Raw genomic sequence first — 19,682 nt, 5'->3', positions numbered from 1 at the left:
CATGACCACGGGTGGACATAAAATTGGTGCAACAAGGGCCCAAGGGGTAATGGGGCCCATTTGTACTTCCAAAGCAGGTTAAGTAGTGCTTTTTGATTAGTTATTGGACTGAAGCGGGCCCATATACCGTTCTTGTACAGGTGCTCTTTTCTGTTGGTGACCAATAGTTGGCAAGAAAACACCAATATGGTGGCACCAGTTTTGAGTATTCCATTGTCCAAAGGATTATAAATTATATTGTGAATTTCTTCATCTTGGCCATATCAAATTCCCATGAATAAGTTATCCTAAAATCGGTGATAGCCAAAGAAGTCGTCCAGGACTAGGCTATGGATCCAGAACACCTCAACTTCATATATTCTGTGGTGGCCATTTTCGGCTCTTCTCGTACCCGAGGTGTAGTGTTCTGGTTCTGTCCATAAAAACCCGATCGTTGAAAGCGCCATGTGACCTACTGACCTATCGTAAGGACAAGTCATCAATATCCTAGTCCTGGAGAACCTCTTTCCAAGCTATTAAGAGAATAAAGGTAATTCATTTTAGTTCACAAACATCCATTAGTGGAGGTGATGATAGCACATGTAAACGCTATGGAGAAATAACAGCAGGCATGCAGGAGAAGGATGAAGTTTCACTGTCGCACCCATTGTGATGCCATACAGATGTAGCAGAGGTGAATGTGTCATTTAATCCTTGTGTGTAGTGAAAGAATAGGAAACCACAGCTTGGGAACTGACAAGCCTCCTCGCCCGTCCTTTGCCCTTTGTGCTGGGCCAACTTAAGCTTAGAACTGAAGCGTTTTTGTAATCGGAGGCAGGCTGGTTACTAGGGATAACCCCATTTGTGAGGTCGCAACACTATGCCTCGAGTAAATCACCCTCCAGATCACAGATGGATGGGCATTGTGGTGAAGGGGGTAGACGTGCAGCAGATGCCCAAGTTATACGCACTGTTTTATGAGACCATATATTATTAATATAATTTTTTATGATTATTATTATTATTATTATGTACAAGGCTTACTTGCAATGTAGTCATAGTCTAGCAAAGCATATTAGTGTATCTGTGACTTGTGGTGCCACCCAGACAGGGAACTTGTGTGTTCTTGCCAAGTACCTAATCAGCAGGTGGATTTGCTCCCTTCTGTGAGCTGTGGAGTTTGCTGGGAGTTTCCAGTTAGGCCGATGTCCCACTTGCGATTACCGCGTGTATATCTCATGTGAGTTTCACGGTGCATCACCCGTCACGGACACACACTCTCCTCACAGGAGTGTCTCAGCTGCATAGAGATACATGCAACCTACCCGCTCCTGTGAGGAGAGTGTGAGTCCATGCCGGGTGATGCACCGTGAAACTCGCGCAAGATATACGCGCAGTAATTGCAAGTGGGACACCGGCCTTAGAAATATTTACTGACCCTGGTCTGTTTTCCTGAGATACTCTGCTGCTGATCATAGATTTATTGTCTGTGGATAATCAGTGATCATTAGAATTAGAACCAAGAGATATTATTGACCATTGAAGAAATGTGGCTTTAGGAGAAAAATCTTAACACTAAAATTACTTTGCAGTTAAGACAGACTGCTGAGACCCCACAACCAAACCAACCCCCCATGCTCGAACAAAACACACGTTTGTAATAAAACAAGTAAACTTTATTGGAGAGATAATCAAGTGCAAACATATAAAACTCTCATCTTTTGCTGGGTTGAGGTCGGTCACAGCTTTTACATTAATTTGTGCAAATATCAAAACCAACTTATACTGCTGTCAAGACGAGGCGTAATGCCAGGCCGGTCACCCGGCGCAATCAGCCTTCGCTTGACACCACCATTCCAGAACTGACCGCTGTGACTTAAATAGTTTAACATTGAACCAACGGGGAGGGAGGGTGGGACAGCAGCTTCCAGGTCTCACGGATGAGGAGAGACCGAAACCAGGAAATAGGGGGATTTTATATGGGAAACTGGAGGAGGAGAAAACACTGGGATTGGACACGGACAAGGGGGCGGACGGTTCGGGCATGGGAAGGAGGAATTAACCCCTTCAGACCGGGCTCAGCAGTCAGGGTGCATCCAGCTCAATATTACTGATATGCCCCACAATTTGGGTTTTTTTCCTTGAGAAATATTTATTCTGAAATTGTGCTTATATGAGCTAATTTGTAGATGTTCAGCTTCTAATATAGTTGTTATCCGCGCTCATGTGCACACATGCTTAATATCGTAAAATAAGGTCCAACTTCAAACTACTACTCTTGACCATGTTCTTGAACAGACTAGAAGTCCCAGCTGCTCAGTCCCTAAAGGCCCCTGCGCAGACTAGAAGAACTCTTACTGGATGACTCAGATGACCACTCTGACTTCCTCTTCCTAAGTGGCCCCTGAGGGCTCCACGTACCTCCTAAACAATCTGGGAGAAGGTGCAGAGTAAAAATAAGGTAAACTAAAGGGTGCTATACACGCTGCGATGTCGCTGGTGAAAGCATCCGTTCCCGTCAGTTGTGTGTCACGGGCATATCGTTGCCCGTGGTGCACAACATCGCTAACACCCGTCACACTACTTACCTGCCTAGCGACCTCGCTGTGACCAGCGAACCCCCTCCTTTCTAAGGGGGGCAGTTCGTTCGGCATCACAGCGGCGTCACTAAGTGGCCGCCCAATAGAAGTGGAGGGGTGGAGATGAGCAGCCGTAACATCCCGCCCACCTCTTTCCTTCCTCATTGCGGGCGGCGGAAGGTACGGTGATGTTCCTCGTTCCTGCGGTGTCACACGTAGCGATGTGTGCTGCCGCAGGAACGACGAACAAACTGCGTCCTGCAAAAGCAACGATAATTGGGATTTGAATAACGCGTCAACGATCAACGATTAGGTGAGTAATTTTGATCGTTAACGGTCGTTCGTAGCTGTCACACGCACTGACGTCGCTAACGAGGCTGGATGTGCGTTACGAATTCCGTGACCCCAACGACATCTCGTTAGCGATGTCGCAGCGTGTAAAGCGGCCTTTAAAGTAATAATCTGCCAGGAGAAACACTAAGCAGATAGGCTGTAGTTCCAAGCAGGGTCCACCTCAGAAATGTCACCAGTGGGAAATGAAAGCCCGATGAGGCTTTAAATACTTATACTCGCTAGTTGATACGACACACAGAATTACAGTTTTGGAAACACTTATGGAAGAAAGGCAATGAACACAAAAAGTGTTTAAACAGAGACAAAGTGTTCAGAACCAGGACAGTAATTGAACTTGACTGTGGCTCAGTGGAGAGGGAAACGGAAACGGACCACAGCACAGGACTCTGCTGGATCAAATCTGAAGCATGACACTAGTAACCACCAAATGTTGGACGTTGGATATTTTTTACTTACGTTTATAATTGTTTACCAAACCATACACCTTGCATTCCAAACGGATAAAAATAAAACACAAACAGAACACGCGTTGAGATATAATTTATTAATTTATCGGCTGTGTATTGACTGTACGATAGAGGAAAGCCTCTAAATATGTCTTGTCAGTTTCAATAGACCTTGATGAACCTCTCTTCTTGTCACTAACCAGGTCGGCAGCTCACCATCTTCAACAGCCAGGCGGTCATCAAGGTTGGAGGAAAGGACCAGGGGCGTCCGTTCCAGGGTCAGATATCGGGCTTGTACTACAATGGCCTAAAAGTGCTGTCCCTCGCTGCAGAGAGCGACCCCAATGTCATGACAGAAGGCAATCTAATGCTTGTTGGTGAAGTTCCATCAGTCATGACCACAGAGACTACAGCCACCACACTACTGGCTGACATGTCTACCACCATAATGGAGACAACCACGACCATGGCCACCACTACTACAAGAAAAGGGAGATCCCCAACTATGAGAGACAGCATCACACAGGTAAGCACAAGATGACATGCAATGACATGTAGACTAGCATGGAGCTGGATGGTGGAGGTTACTAGTTGGTGGTGGAGGCCCTTTGGCATGTTCCTTCTTTGTTCACTGTGATCCAGCTCTGTTTAGAACTTTTTGATATGTACATAGCAATGTCTACTGTATATATTACTTAAAGGGGGGTTTCTACTTTAAAGTGTCTTAAAAATTGCCTTAAGGTAGTGATGAGCATTTAGATTTGTGCTGCCCTTTTCTGGCATGTAGTCTGGACCTCAATGGCACTAAGCCTTCACTTCTGCTCCCAGCTTCCATGACAGTAGGTCTTCACTTCTGCTCCCAGCATCAATGGCACTAGGTCTTCACTTCTTCTTCCAGCATCCATGGCAGTAGGTCTTCACTTCTGCTCCCAACATCCATGGCACTAGGTCTTCACTTCTGCTCCCAGCATCCATGGCAGGAGGTGTTCACTTCTGCCCAAAGCATCCATGACAGTAGGTCTTCACTTCTGCTCCCAAGATCCATGGCAGTAGGTCTTCATTTCTGCTCCCAGCATCCATGGCAGTCAGTCTTCACTTCGGCATCCATCAACCATGTTAGTAGGTCTTAACCTTGCTCCCAGCATCCATGGCAGTAGTACTTCACATTTGCTCCCAGCGTCCATGACAGTAGGTCTTCACTTTTGCTCCCTACATTCATGACATAGGTCTTCACTTCTGCTCCCAGAATCCATTGAAGTAGGTCTTCACTTCTGCTCTCAGCATCCATGACAGTAGTCTTCATTTCTGCTCCCAGCATCCATGGCAGTAGGTTTTCATTTCTGCTCCCAGCATCCATGGCAGTAGGTCTTCACTTTTGCTCCCCACATCCATGGCAGTAGGTCTTCACTTCTGCGCCCAGAATCCATGATAGTAGGTCTTCACTTCTGCTCCCAGCATCCATGGCAGTAGGTCTTCACTTCTGCTCCCAGCATCCATGGCAGTAGGTCTTCATTTCTGCTCCCAGCATCCATGGCAGTAGTCTTCATTTCTGCTCCCAGCATCCATGGCAGTAGGTTTTCATTTCTGCTCCCAGCATCCATGGCAGTAGGTCTTCACTTTTGCTCCCCGCATCCATGGCAGTAGGTCTTCACTTCTGCGCCAGAATCCATGATAGTAGGTCTTCACTTCTGCTCCCAGCATCCATGGCAGTAGGTCTTCAATTCTGCTCCTAGCATCCATTGCAGTAGGTCTTTACTTCTGCTCCCAACGTCCATGGCAGAAGGTCTTAATTTCTGATTCCAGAATCCATGGCACTTGGTCTTCACTTCTGCTCCCAGCATCCATGGCAGTAGGTCTTCACTTCTGCTCCAAGCATCCATGGCAGTAGGTTTTCATTTTTGCTCCCAGCATCCATGACAGTAGGTCTTCACTTCAGCTCCCAGCATCCATAGTAGTAGGTCTTCACTTCTGCTCCAAGCATCCATGGCAGTAGGTCTTCACTTCTGCTCCCAGCATCCATGGTAGTAGGTCTTTACTTCTGCTCCTAGCATCCATGGGAGTAGGTCTTCACTTCTGCTCCCAGCATCCATGGCAGTAGGTCTTCACTTCTGCTCCCAGCAGCCATGGCAGTACGTCTTCACTCCTGCTCTCAGCATCTATGGCAGTAGGTATTTACTTCTGCTCCCAGCATCAATGGCAGTAGATCTTCACTTCTGCTCCCAACATCCATGACAGTAGGTCTTCACTTCAGCTCCCAGCATCCATAGTAGTAGGTCTTCACTTGTGCTCCAAGCAACCATGGCAGTAGGTCTTCATTTCTGATGCCAGCATCCATGGCAGTAGGTCTTCACTCTTCACTATTGCTCCCAGCATCCATGGCAGTAGGTCTTCACTTCAGCTCCAAGCATCCATAGTTGTAGGTCTTCACTTCTGCTCCAAGCATCCATGGCAGTAGGTCTTCATTTCTGATCCCAGCATCCATGGCAGTAGGTCTTCACTCTTCACTTTTGCTCTCAGTATCCATGGTAGTAGGTCTTCACGTCTGCTCCCAGCATCCATGAATCCATGACACTAGGTCTTCACTATTGCTCCCAGCATCCATCGCAGTAGGTCTTCACTTCTGCTTCCAGCATCCATCGCAGTAGGTCTTCACGTCTGCTCTCGGCATCCATAGTAGTAGGTCTTCACTTCTGCTCCAAGCATCCATGGCAGTAGGTCTTCACTTCTGCTCTAAGCATCCATGGCAGTAGGTCTTCATTTCTGCTCCCAGCATCCATGACAGTAGGTCTTCACTTCAGCTCCCAGCATCCATAGTAGTAGGTCTTCACTTCTGCTCCAAGCATCCATGGCAGTAGGTCTTCACTTCTGCTCCAAGCATCCATGGCAGTAGGTCTTCATTTCTGCTCCAAGCATCCATGGCAGTAGGTCTTCACTTCTGCTCCCAGCATCCATGGTAGTAGGTCTTTACTTCTGCTCCTAGCATCCATGGGAGTAGGTCTTCACTTCTGCTCCCAGCATCCATGGCAGTAGGTCTTCACTTCTGCTCCCAGCAGCCATGGCAGTACGTCTTCACTCCTGCTCTCAGCATCTATGGCAGTAGGTCTTTACTTCTGCTCCTAGCATCAATGGCAGTAGATCTTCACTTCTGCTCCCAACATCCATGACAGTAGGTCTTCACTTCAGCTCCCAGCATCCATAGTAGTAGGTCTTCACTTGTGCTCCAAGCAACCATGGCAGTAGGTCTTCATTTCTGATGCCAGCATCCATGGCAGTAGGTCTTCACTCTTCACTATTGCTCCCAGCTTCCATGGCAGTAGGTCTTCACTTCAGCTCCAAGCATCCATAGTTGTAGGTCTTCACTTCTGCTCCAAGCATCCATGGCAGTAGGTCTTCATTTCTGATGCCAGCATCCATGGCAGTAGGTCTTCACTCTTCACTATTGCTCCCAGCATCCATGGCAGTAGGTCTTCACTTCAGCTCCAAGCATCCATAGTTGTAGGTCTTCACTTCTGCTCCAAGCATCCATGGCAGTAGGTCTTCATTTCTGATCCCAGCATCTATGGCAGTAGGTCTTCACTCTTCACTTTTGCTCTCAGCATCCATGGTAGTAGGTCTTCACTATTGCTCCCAGCATCCATCGCAGTAGGTCTTCACTTTTGCTTCCAGCATCCATCGCAGTAGGTCTTCACTTCTGCTCTCGGCATCCATGATTCCCCTTGACATCATGACATCACAAGAGGCTTAGTACCACAACATTATGACTTTGTGGGGCACCCAAGATGCCAAGCCATGGATGTCCAGCACAGGAGACCGGCCGCCATTGAGAACTTGATGTTGGACCAGGCCAGTGCAAATCAAATTACTCACCCCTACTTAAGGTACATGTTCCAAAATGCATCTGTATTGCTAAATAAGTGATATTGAAATGTAGAATTGTAGCGTCAAACCCTTGTGAAGATAGAAATTGCTGAAAATCATAAAAAAAAAAAATTAAATATATATATTTTTAGCAAAGCAGAAGATATGTTAACCAAATGCATTTATGAAGCAAACTAAGCATTGAGAGGCCATATGGTGCTTACTATCCCGGGTAATGGTATGCAATTTGTATCAATATCAATTAAAAGAAATTGAGCAGACATATGGAAAAGCGGCGGTTTTATGTATGGGAGCTGTCATATTTAGGACATTTATTTATAAGAAAAGAGTTGTCAGAAAAAGACATTTGGAAATAAATAAATAATTAAATTGAGTGGATGATCCTCAATTATGAATTGAGCCCTAAATATTCGTTAATTTTCCAAACTGTTTTGCGCCTTTGCTGTAATCGTGGATATAACGATGAGCGTTAAAGGAGAAAAACGGGCAACATGTTTTGATACATTCCAGTGTAATTTTTGCAACTAGGTCTTATTAAATATGTTGCACCGTGTGCCTTCTATTACCTCTGTATTACATTATCTGTTGCTCACTGTAGAATGAGTTAACTGAAAAACCATCAGTGAGCTCATTCTGACAGTAAAGTTTGTAACTTTTCTCTTCCTCCTGAGCTCCTTTAAGCCTATTTATAACCACCTAAAAGTTCAGGTAAACTTTGTTGTGTTCATAAATAAGCTAAAATGAGCTCAGAAGTAAGAAGATAAGAGATCTAAACTCTCTAGTCAAAATGAGCTCACTGACTGATTCTCTGTTAACTCATTCTGCAGCCAGCAACTCATAATGCAACACAATGGATATAGAAGGCGAACGGGGCAACATTTTTAACATCTCATTGCCTTCTATGACCTCTATATTACATTATCTGTTGCTTACTGTAGAATGAGTTAACTGAAAATCCATCAGTGAGCTCATTCTGACAGTAAAGTTTAAAACTTTTATCTTCCTCCTTTTAGCCCATTTATGACCACCTAAAAGTTTAGGTGAACTTTGATGTGTTCATATATAAGCTAAAATGAGCTCAGAAGTAAGAAGATAAGAGATCCAAACTCTCTAGTCAAAATGAGCTCACTAACTGATTCTTTGTTAACTCATTTTGCAGCCATCAGTTGATAATGCAACACAGTGGGTATAAAAGGCAAAAGGTGCGACACATGTATCGACATCTAATTGCCTTCTTTTACCTCTCTATTACATTATCTGTTGCTCGCTGTAGAATGAGTTAACTGAAAATCCATCAGTGAGCTCATTCTGACAGTAAAGTTTGTAACTTTAATCTTCCTCCTTAGCTTCTTTTATCCTATTTATGACCACCTAAAAGTTTAGGTGAACTTTGATGTGTTCATAAATAAGCTAAAATGAGCTCAGAACAAAGAAGTTAAGAGATCTAAACTCTGTAGTCAAAATGAGCTCACTGACTGATCCTCTGTTAGCTCATTCTGCAGCCAACAGTTGATAATGCAACACAATGGGTATAGAAGGCAAACGATGCAAAGTTTTTAACAACATCTGATTGCAAAAATGATTTTTAGCCCCAAATATATGCATTTAAGTGAAAATAAAACTTTGCAAATAGTCTAGATTAAAAACTATGTATCACATCCTACAGTACGTCCATAAATAAGCTAAAAGGATCCCAGAGAAAAGAAGATAAGAGATCTAAACTCTCTAGTCAAAATTAGCTAACTGACTGATTCTCTGTTAACTCATTTTTCAGCCAGCAGTTGATAATGCAACACAATGGGTATAGAAGGCAAACGGTGCGACATTGTTAACGACATCTGATATATATTTTTTAAGCTCCAAATATATGCATTTACTGTAAGTGAAAATAAAACTTTGCAAATAGCTTTGATTAAAAACTATATATCACATCCTACCATACGTCCATAAATAAGCTAAAAAGAGCTCAGAAGAAAGATGAGATCTAAACTCTCTAATCAAAATGAGCTCACTGACTGATTCTCTGTTAACTCATTCTGCAGCCATCAATTGATAATGCAACACAATGGGTATAGAAGGCAAAAGGTGTGACATATGTAACGACATCTGATTGCCTTTTATTACCTCTGTATTACATTATCTGTTGCTCACTTTAGAATGAGTTAACTGAAAAACCATCAGTGAGCTCATTCTGACAGTAAAGTTTGTAACTTTTATCTTCCTCCTTAGCTCCTTCTAGCCTTTTTATGACCACCTAAACGTTTAGGTGAACTTTGATGTGTTTATAAATAAGCTAAAAGGAGCTCAAAAGAAAGAAGATAGATCTAAACTGTCTAGTCAAAATCAGCTCACTGACTGATTTTCTGTTAACTCACTTTGCAGCCAACAGTTGATAATGCAACACAATGGGTATAGAAGGCAAAAGGTGCGACATATGTAACGACATCTGCCTTCTATTACCTCTCTATTACATTATCTGTTGCTCACTGTAGAATGAGTTAACTGAAAATCCACCAGTGAGCTCATTCTGACAGTAAAGTTTATAACTTTTATCTTCCTCCTGAGCTCCTTTAAGTTTATTTATAACCACCTAAAGGTTTAGGTTAACATTGCTGTGTTCATAAATAAGCTAAAAGGAGCTCAGAAAAAAGAAGATAAGAGATCCAAACTCTCTAATCAACTAATCAAAATGAGCTCACTGACTGATTCTTTGTTAACTCATTCTGCAGCCAGCAGTTGATAATACAACAAAATGGGTATAGAAGGCAAACGGTGTTACATTTTTAACGACATCTGATTGCAAAAATGATTTTTAGCCCCAAATATATGCATTTAACTGAAAATAAAACTTTGCAAACAGTCTTCATTAAAAACTATATATCACATCCTACAGTAAGTTAAACAGGGAAATGATGTAAAACACTTTGTTTCCAGGTCTGTGTCCTCCTAGTGTCCATTTTATCTTACATTTTCAGTTTTGACTGGCATAGAATTAAAGAAATAGCATACACCATCGTCATTTTTTACATCCTCACTGTTTAATATTGTATTTTTGCCAGCACGGTACTGTTAGGTCAAAAATCTGTGCTTCTTACTATTTCTTTATAGCTTTCGTAGGTCAGTTTTACAGATAATGAGCACTAAATTTGCTGCATAAATATAAAATAATCAGTAATATTCTGCCACCACTAGAGGGGGCTAGTGAGCTCGCCGCATACTGCGTTACCATTCAGCTCTACAGGTAGCTCTTTAGCTCCCTCTTGTGGTTGTAGAACTGTCATTACATTTATGGGCTTGCAGGAGATGTGGATGGGGGAACAGAGTTTCTTTTGTTAATATAATAGAATAAAAGTAGCTGTCACAGTGTTTCCTGTCAGCACATGATGTCGGCACACAATTTCCATTGCTGGAGGAGTCAATTTTTCCCATCTGTATGACTGTAATTTGACACAGGTTGGATGTAGTCTAGATAACGGGAGATATTTATAGAAAATATCTCATTCCCCCGCTCCTCCTCTCTGTCTAATAGCTCAATTCAGGTTTACATTAACTAAAGGAGAAATGAGAGAACTTGGATTTCTGAGGATCCAATCTGCCACAAGCCCTTTAGTGTAAGGCAATGATATGGCAGAAAAGTAAACCCTGCACTGGAGATGGGGAAATCTCCCGAAATTCGGTCCCAATAAATTTGGTTAGAATCAAAATTGCCCCAGATGGATTGAAGATAACTTTATTGTTCTCTTTGTTCACCTGTTATAACTCTGCCTAGGTTTCCCAGGGTTGCACGCCGGTCTCGGTCACCTGTTATTACTTTGCCTTGGTTGCCCAGGGTTCCACGCCGGTCTCAGTCACCTGTTATTACTCTGCCTTGGATGCCCAGGGTTCCATGCCGGTTTCGGTCACCTGTTATTACTCTGCCTCGGTTGCCCAGGGTTCCACACCGGTCTCAGTCACCTGTCATTACTCTTCCTCGGTTGCCCAGGGTCCCAGGCCGGTCTCAGTCACCTGTTATTACTCTGCCTCAGTTGCCCAGGGTTCCACGCCAATCTCGGTCACCTGTTATTACTCTGCCTCGGTTGCCCACTGTTCCACACTGGTTTTGGTCACCTGTTATTACTCTACCTCGGTTGCCCAGGGTCCCGGTCACCTGTTATTACTCTGCCTCAGTTACCCACGGTTTCACGCCAGTCTCGGTAACCTGTTATTACTCTGCCTCGATTGCCCAGGGTCTCGGTCACCTGTTATTACTATGTCTTGGTTGCCCAGGGTTCCACGCCAGTCTCAGTCACCTGTCATTACTGTGCCTTGGTTGCCCAGGGTTCCAAACCGGTCTCGGTCACCTGTTATTACTATGCCTCAGTTGCCCAGGGTTCCACACCGGTCTCGGTCACCTGTTATTACTATGCCTCAGTTGCCTTGGGTTCCACACCAGTCTCGGTCACTTGTTATTACTCTGCCTCGGTTGCCCAGGGATCCACGCCGGTCTCAGTCACCTGTTCTTACTCTGCCTCGGTTGCCCAGGGTTCCACACCGATGTGGGTCACCTGTTGTTCTTCTTTCTCAGTTGTCCAGGGATCCATGCCGGTCTCGGTCACCTGTTATTACTCTGCCTCAGTTGCCCAGGATTCCACACCGGTCTTGGTCATCTGTTATTACTCTGCTTCAGTTGCCCAGGGTCTCGGTCACCTGTTATTACTCTGTCTAGGTTTCCCAGGGTTTCACGCCAGTCTCGGTCACCTGTTATTACTCTGCCTTGGTTGCCCAGGGTCTTGGTCACCTCTTATTACTATGCCTCAGTTGCCCAGGGTTCCACAACGGTCTTGGTCACCTGTTATTACTATACCTCAGTTGCCCAGGGTTCCACACCGGTGTTGGTCACCTGTTATCACTATACCTTGGTTGCCCAGGGTTCCACTCCAGTCTTGGTCACCTGTTATTACTCTGCCTTGGTTGCCCAGGGTTCCATGCCAGTCTCGGTCACCTGTTATTACTCTTCCCCGGTTGCTCAGGGCTCCACGTCGGTCTCAGTCTTCTTTTCCTCTGGTGATGTGGTCTGCGATTGTCCTCAGTTGGCCATGTGAGGGGTGACACAAATCATGCCTAGCATTACCCTTCCATTTAACCATGTGAGGTCAATCGCAGGTGTCCGAGTGACCTCATGTAGCCAAGTGACCTTTTGAGTTTAATCTTTGGTTTCAGTACCGGAGTAAAGTGACAGATCACCGGTACGGATGATGAGGGCGTTGCGGTAGAGGCGGCAGAGAAAATTCTGATTTTGACCATTTTGGGAGAAATCTGTAATAAATTTGATTGAAAACGATTCGATGTTATGCGATGAGGATCATTTTATTTACACTCAACCTTACTCTTAGGGTATGTTCCCACATTGCAGATTTTCTGCACCTAAAACTGCATCTCTTGGCAAGAAAAACGCTGCTGAAAAAACGTGCGTTTTTTTGCCTCTTTTTTTGATGCGTATTTTATATACATTGAGATAGGGAACACACAGCACTTAAGGATTCTCAAAAAACTGCTGGGATGCGTTTTTCCTTGCAGTATTGATTAAAATCTGCAAGAAAAATGCATAAAAAAAAAATGGAAAAAAAAGTACCATGTGTACAGTGCCGTACTGTGAAGTTTGGGGCTATCCTCGGGCAGCAGTCTATGTGCGCACATTCTGCACTGTTTCTACATCTCTTGGCAGGAAAGATGCAGCACAAAAATGTGCATTTTTTATGCTTTTTTTATTGCTTTCAACTTTCAAAGGGAACCTGTCACCACTTTTTTGGCCTATAAGCTGCGGCCACCACCACCGGGCTCTTATATACAGCATTCTAACATGCTGTATATAAGAGCCCAGGCCGGGGGTATAATATAAAAAACACTTTATAATACTTACCTAACGGTCGCGCGGTGGGCCATATGGGCGTCTCCGTTGTCCGGTGCCGGCGCCGCCTCTTTCGGCCATCTTTGTTCTCCTTCTTCTCTAGCCGCGGTACATGACGTGTCTGACGTCATCCACACTCGCTGGCATTCCGGTCCAGAGCAGGGCAGATCAAAGTATTGTAGTGCGCCTGCGCAGGACCGGCGAATGTGTATGACATAGTCGCGTCATGCACCCAGGCTTCAGAAGGAGGACGAAGATGGCCGAAAAAAGCGATGCCGGCACCGGACAATGGAGACGCTCATATGGCCAACCGAGCGACCGTTAGGTAAGTATTATAAAGTGTTTTTTATGTCTCACAGTGGCCTGGGCTCTTATATACAGCATGTTAGAATGCTGTATATGAGAGCCCGGGGGTGGTGGCTGCAGCTTATACGCCAAAAAAGTGGTGACAGGTTCCCTTTAAAATCAATGGGTCTGTGCACACATCACAAGGATCATGGCCCCGTATGGAGCATTCATGTGTCCATGTATTCCACACAGAGACAAGTTCATTTTCTCCGGCAGCACTGATGTCACACGGACAACACAGTGATGTGATCCGTGTGACATGTATGGGGAAAACACGTGTCTTTGAAATAAAATGATTTTCTATACTCACCTGTCTCCAGTGCTGCTGTCTTCGGCGCTGCTGTCACTTTCTTCAGGGCCCGCTCATTAGCCTCATGAATATTCACTACACTGAGGACCCGGAAGCAGCAGCGCCGGAGACATCAGCACCATGGACAGCAGCGCCGGGACTGGTGAGTAAATCATTCCTGATCTTCGTGTGCTATCACACATATGCCAAATCTCGGCTCATGGAGGGTTATACGTACCTTCAACTTGTGTTTTCCATAAATGTGTGAAAGAGATCTTGTGGGCTGAAAAAAAATGAATATGGACACTAGTCTGTAGCAGTGGCACTAAGTGTAGCCAGTGTAATCGATGGGAGACTGGTCATCAGCAGCTTCAGACATCACCGTCTGCGCGTCCTACACATCCTGCCTGCGATATGAAGGAACAATGCACATATGAGACAAAGGATGACAAATTGGTGACAGATGATGATTTACCAATGATATCTATGACATGAGCTGCGTGTCGTTATGACTTTTGTGTGCACTGATAATAGTCAGGGGACATGCTTGTATTCTGTATACCTGTATCATAGGCAAAGACCGCAGTATTTCCACTGCAATCCGGGATATTTCCGTCCGGCAAGGAAATGAAAGTTATCATTGCATAATAAAAATGAATAAAATGTTTTCAATTACTTTATATTTCATATTTTCTTTTCTTTTTTTTTTAATTTTCAAACTTTTTGCTTCCAGTAAATACTCATTTTAAATTGAAAAGTTGCCATTTTTACACACCTAATACTAAAAATAAAATATGACCAGAGAGTCGAGTTTATATGTAGTATATACACTGATACCTCACAATGACATGTTCTTAAAGGGAACCTGTCACCAGTTTTTTCAGTATTGAACCTAAAGTCTCCCCTTCTGCAGCTACTGGGCTGCATGCTGTGAAGCTGCACCTTGTTCCCTGACTCCCCTTGCAGACCCCAGAAATCTAATATATAAAGCTGAGTGTATGTATGTATGTGTATGTATGTGTACATGTCCGCTAAAGCAATCCGCACTGTCGCATTTACAATCACAACATTTCACACAGACACCCCATGTGACTCAGGGAACATCATGTTTTGATGGGAAAATTTGACCCCCCCCCCCCCCCCCCCGCTGCTGTACAGTTACTCTCCATAAAACCTGCCTCTATTAAAGTCAAAGGAGCTGGGAGCTACAGATTATTAATACCAGCTGTGATTGGTTGCTATAGGAACAAAATAAATTGTTAGTATAAGAAGCTTATGTGTAAGGTAATAAGATGTTGGTGGGGAGATGGATAGAGAGACAGAAAGAGACAGACAGACATAGGCACAAACAGAGTAAGAAGCAGACAGAGAAAGAGACAGACAGACAGATACAGGCAGACAGACAGGGAAAGAGACAGACAGAGACAGACAGTCAAAGAGACAGAGGCAGACAGACAGGGAAAGAGACAGACAGCGAGACAGACAGGGATAGAAAAAGACAGGGAAGGAGACAGACATGGAAAGATACAGACAGGGAAAGAGACAGGGAAAGAGACAGAAATAGACAGAGAAAGAGGCAGACAGTCAAAGAGACAGAGGCAGACAGACAGGGAAAGAGACAGACAGGGAAAGAGACAGAGACAGGGTAAGAGACAGAGACAGACAGGGAAAGAGACAGACAGTCAAAGAGACAGAGACAGACAGTGAAAGAGACAGACAGGGAAGAGACAGACAGACAGCGAAAGAGACAGAGACAGGGAAAGAGACAGACATGGAAAGATACAGACAAGGAAAGAGACAGAGACAGACAGAGAAACAGACAGATAGGGAAAGAGACAGACGGGGAAAGAGACAGGGTATATAATGGGTAGACGGATGGACAGACAGAAAGAGACAGACAGACATAGGCACAGACAGAGTAAGAGGCAGACAGGGAAAGAGACAGACAGATTGAGACAGGCAGACAGACAGGGAAAGAGACAGACAGAGACAGACAGTCAAAGAGACAGATGCAGACAGACAGGGAAAGAGACAGAGAGACAGACAAAGAAAGAGACAGACAGGGAAAGAGACAGACAGACAGGGAAAGAGACAGGGAAAGAGACAGAGACAGGGAAAGAGACAGACAGAGAAAGAGACAGACAGGGAAAGATACAGACAGGGAAAGAGACAGAGGCAGGGAAAGAGACAGAGACAGACAGGGAAAGAGACAGACAGGGCAAGAGACAGATGGGGAAAGAGCAGGGTATATAATGGGTATATAAGCCACTTTGCCACTTCACCTCTCCCTTCCTCAAAAATTTCTCTAAAAGCAAGTTAACTGTCAGTTTACTGAAGGATTGGCACACATCTGCTTATTGTAGTTGATGGAGAGGAGTGGAAGTAAGGGTGATGTGAGAGAGAGAATCAGGAAGATACTCATAGGTTGCTTCTGCTTTCTAGTACTTGTTTTATCTCACTGCAGTGCTGGATTCACAGTTCCCTGCTCAGTACTGCTGTATAGTGCCCTTCATGCTGCTGAAGCTTCTAATGGGTGGTTTATAGGAGAGCAGGTATCCTCATGTGTTTGTGTGGAGACATCAAAAGCAGCTAGTTTCCACCCACTAGCTCGTAGTCGACTAACAGTTACAGATAAGACCAGGAGAGGGAAACACTGGTGAAAAAAATGCAAATAATGTCAAAGTATGCTCACACACATTAGTTTATTGTGAAACAACAGATACATTTTAAGAGTTATATTACAGCGCGGCTTAAAAAGCAATTCTAGCAATGCTGTGTTATTTATTATCGGAAATACTCCCTTTAAGATAATGTGAAAGGAAACTCTCCATGTTCGCCCTGCAGCTGCTGTTTGTGGCAGCCTGGATTCTGCTGGTGCAGATCATTTACAATCCCCGTTTGATCTCTTAGGAGCATTTTTAGTGACAGCGGAATAATAGGGAATTAGTTTTAGAACATTTAATAATTCAAAAGTAAACTTTGTTTCTAAGGCGTCTTACCACCTGAAGTCCAAATTAATATTGTAGTACAAGTTTACTCAGCAAAAACAGCCAGGTATGAGGCCGAGAAGTGTAAGATCTGGCCACGAGCCAGAAGAAAAAGGTTGTCACCCGTCTTATGATCCTAAGGAATGGAGTAGTGTTGGGTACGACGCAGCGCCCCGCAGTGAACTGTAACAAACAAGTCCTCCATTACAAATATTGTCTATTCCGATCATGTCATGCAATTGTCCTTAGTTATGTCTCCAGCTGTTCCGCTTTGTACTCACATTTGCTTATTATTAATACATTTTATAACATCACAGCAGTTATTTGTAAACCTGAAATGACTGCAGATTACTGCAACGATCCTCAAGACAACAAGAAGACAAGCACAATGGCTGAAGAAATCAATGTTATAAAGGCTGTCATACGTACTGTGGATGTATCGAGCGCCAAAACACTATTCTGGACAGTGCATTGCTGCAGAGAGCATATGGACGGAGAGAAAGAGAGAGAGAATGGGAGAGTGGGAGGGAGAGTGGGAGCGAGGGAGAGTAAGAGAGAGAGAGTGGGAGGGGGAGGGAGAGTGGGAGCGAGGGGGAGTGAGAGAGAGAGGGAACAAGGGAGAGTCGGAGTGAGGGAGAGTGAGAGAGAGAGGGAGGGAGCGAAGGAAATTGGAAGCGAGTGAGAGTGAGAGAGAGAGAGTGGGAACAAGGGAGAGTAGGAGCAAGGGAGAATGGGAGAGTGTGAGGGGGAGGGAGAGTGAGAGAGAGTGAGTGGGAGAGACGGAGAGTGGGAGCAAGGGAAAGTGGGAGTGAAGGAGAGTGAGAGCAAGGGAGAGTGAGAAAGAGAGAGGGAGGGAGCGAAGGAGAGTGGGAGCGAGGGAGAGTGAGAGAGAGAGGAAGGGAGCGAAGGAGAGTGGGAGCGAGGGAGAGAGAAAGAGGGAAGGAGCGAAGGAGAGTGAGAGCGAGGGAGAGTGAGAGAGAGAGAGTGGGAACAAGGGAGAGTAGGAGCATGGAAGAATGGGAGAGTGTGAGGGGGAGGGAGAGTGAGAGAGAGAGCGGGAACAAGGGAGAGTGGGAGAGAGGGAGAGTGGGAGCAAGAGACAGTGAGAGAGAGAGGGAGCGAGCGAAGGAGAGTGGGAGCGAGGGAGAGTGAGAGAGAGAGGAAGGGAGCAAAGGAGAGTGGGAGCGAGGGAGAGAGAAAGAGGGAAGGAGGGAAGGAGCGAAGGAGAGTGTGAGCAAGGGAGAGAGAGAGAGAGAGAGAGTGGGAACAAGGGAGAGTGAGAGAGAGGGAGAGTGGGAGCGAGGGAGAGTGGGAGCGACGGAGAGAGGGAGAGTAGGAGCAAGGGAGAATGGGAAAGTGAGAGAGTGGGAGGGGGAGCGAGAGTGGGAGTGAGGGATAGTGAGAGAGAGAGTAGGAACAAGGGAGAGTGGGAGAGAGGGAGAGTGGGAGCGAGGGAAAGTGGGAGCGAGGGAGAAAGGGAGAGTGGGAGCAAGGGAGAATGGGAGGGGAAGGGAGAGTGGGAGCGAGGGAGAGTGAGAGAGAGAAAGTAGGAACAGGGGAGAGAGGGAGACAGAGAGAGTGGGTGTATATATATATATATATGTATATATATATATATATATATAAACACACTGTATATATATATATATATATATATTGTGAGACTGTGACCGGGATTATCTATGACGGCCGGTACGTCTCACCCCGGTTGTGCACACTCCATGATAGAAAGTAACTCCACTCCGGGGTTAATGCTGTTTCCCTACAGGGTTAAAAGGAAACAGAAAGATGGGCGTGGTAGCTGAGTGTGTGAGGGAGTGAACACAACTCCCTGAGTTTGCTGCCGGAGAGGCCCATGTGTACTGTTGTGGACTTTTGTTTGACTATTAAACCGGATGCTGTGAACCTTGATGCCTGGATCCCGTGTCTTCTGCTGCGCAGCCGACCATACTATCTCACATATGGTGGAGAATCGGCGGGCATGCCAGCCCGGTGAGGTGTAGCATCCATCCCTGGTGACCCAGCAGCGCATATCCTGGATTCGAGCGGCTATACTACAGCCCAAACCCGGCGACACCATGGAGGACATACTAAAGCATTTGGCTCAGGCTAATGCACAGCAGCAACAGACCAATGCACACCTGCTCCAATCCTTGAAATCGCAGGAACAAAGACACCAAGAACAGATGGTTCTCCTGGCCAAGTCGATCCGTGCCGGACCGGCAGCAACAACCCCGGGATCGGGTGACGACGGCAGCGTCCGGAAAGCGGTGAGACAAGCGTTGCAAAAGATGACCCCGGGGGATGATGTGGAAGCGTTCCTGGCGGTGTTTGAGCGGGTGGCCGAGCGGGAAAAACTGCCGACCCCCCAGTGGGCTGAGGTATTGTCGCCCTATCTGACGGGGGAGCCCCAAAAAGCGTACCTGGACCTCTGTACCGAGGACGCCTTAGAATATGCGACCCTGAAAGCCGAAATACTTGCTCGGATGGGGGTGAATACCTATGTACGGGCTCAGCGGGTAAATCAGTGGTTCTATGAGGAAGCCAAACCCGTACGCTCACAGGTCTATGACTTGTTGCATCTCGTAAAAAAGTGGTTGCAGCCTGACACTCTGAGCCCGGCGCAAATGGTGGAAAGGGTAGTTGTTGATCGTTTTGTGCGCACCTTACCCGTCACCATTCAACGGTGGGTAGGACAGGGCGACCCAAGTACCCTGGACCAATTAGTGGGCCTGGTAGAGCGGCATGTGGCTACGAAGGACTTGATACGGGACACTGAGACTTTGCGTACCGCCCGTCGGTCCGGCCCCTCCAAGCCTAGGGCCAAGGACCCACCGCTGACACCGGTGCGGGAGTCCGCTACCGTCCCGTCTGAGGCCGCACCCTCCGTCCCTGAGGTCCGGAAGGCTATGTACCCTAAACGACAACTCGTCA

The 19,682-nt window shown here is 45.7% G+C and overlaps 1 protein-coding gene across 19 annotated transcripts in view; it reads left to right on the top strand.

Moving 5' to 3' along the window:
• The window catches only part of NRXN2 (neurexin 2), a 955,311-nt gene that overhangs the window by 843,771 nt on the left and 91,858 nt on the right, over positions 1-19,682 (top strand). For all 19 annotated transcript variants that reach the window (XM_075326071.1, XM_075326065.1, XM_075326063.1 and 16 more), the window contains one exon: positions 3,562-3,884. In XM_075326071.1, the coding sequence (XP_075182186.1) occupies positions 3,562-3,884 (323 nt within the window). The remainder of the gene's footprint in view (positions 1-3,561; positions 3,885-19,682) is intronic.

Source organism: Anomaloglossus baeobatrachus, chromosome 10 (genome assembly GCF_048569485.1).
Source record: "Anomaloglossus baeobatrachus isolate aAnoBae1 chromosome 10, aAnoBae1.hap1, whole genome shotgun sequence".
Lineage (NCBI taxonomy): Eukaryota > Metazoa > Chordata > Amphibia > Anura > Aromobatidae > Anomaloglossus > Anomaloglossus baeobatrachus.
This window is presented reverse-complemented; position numbering and strand designations above follow the sequence as displayed.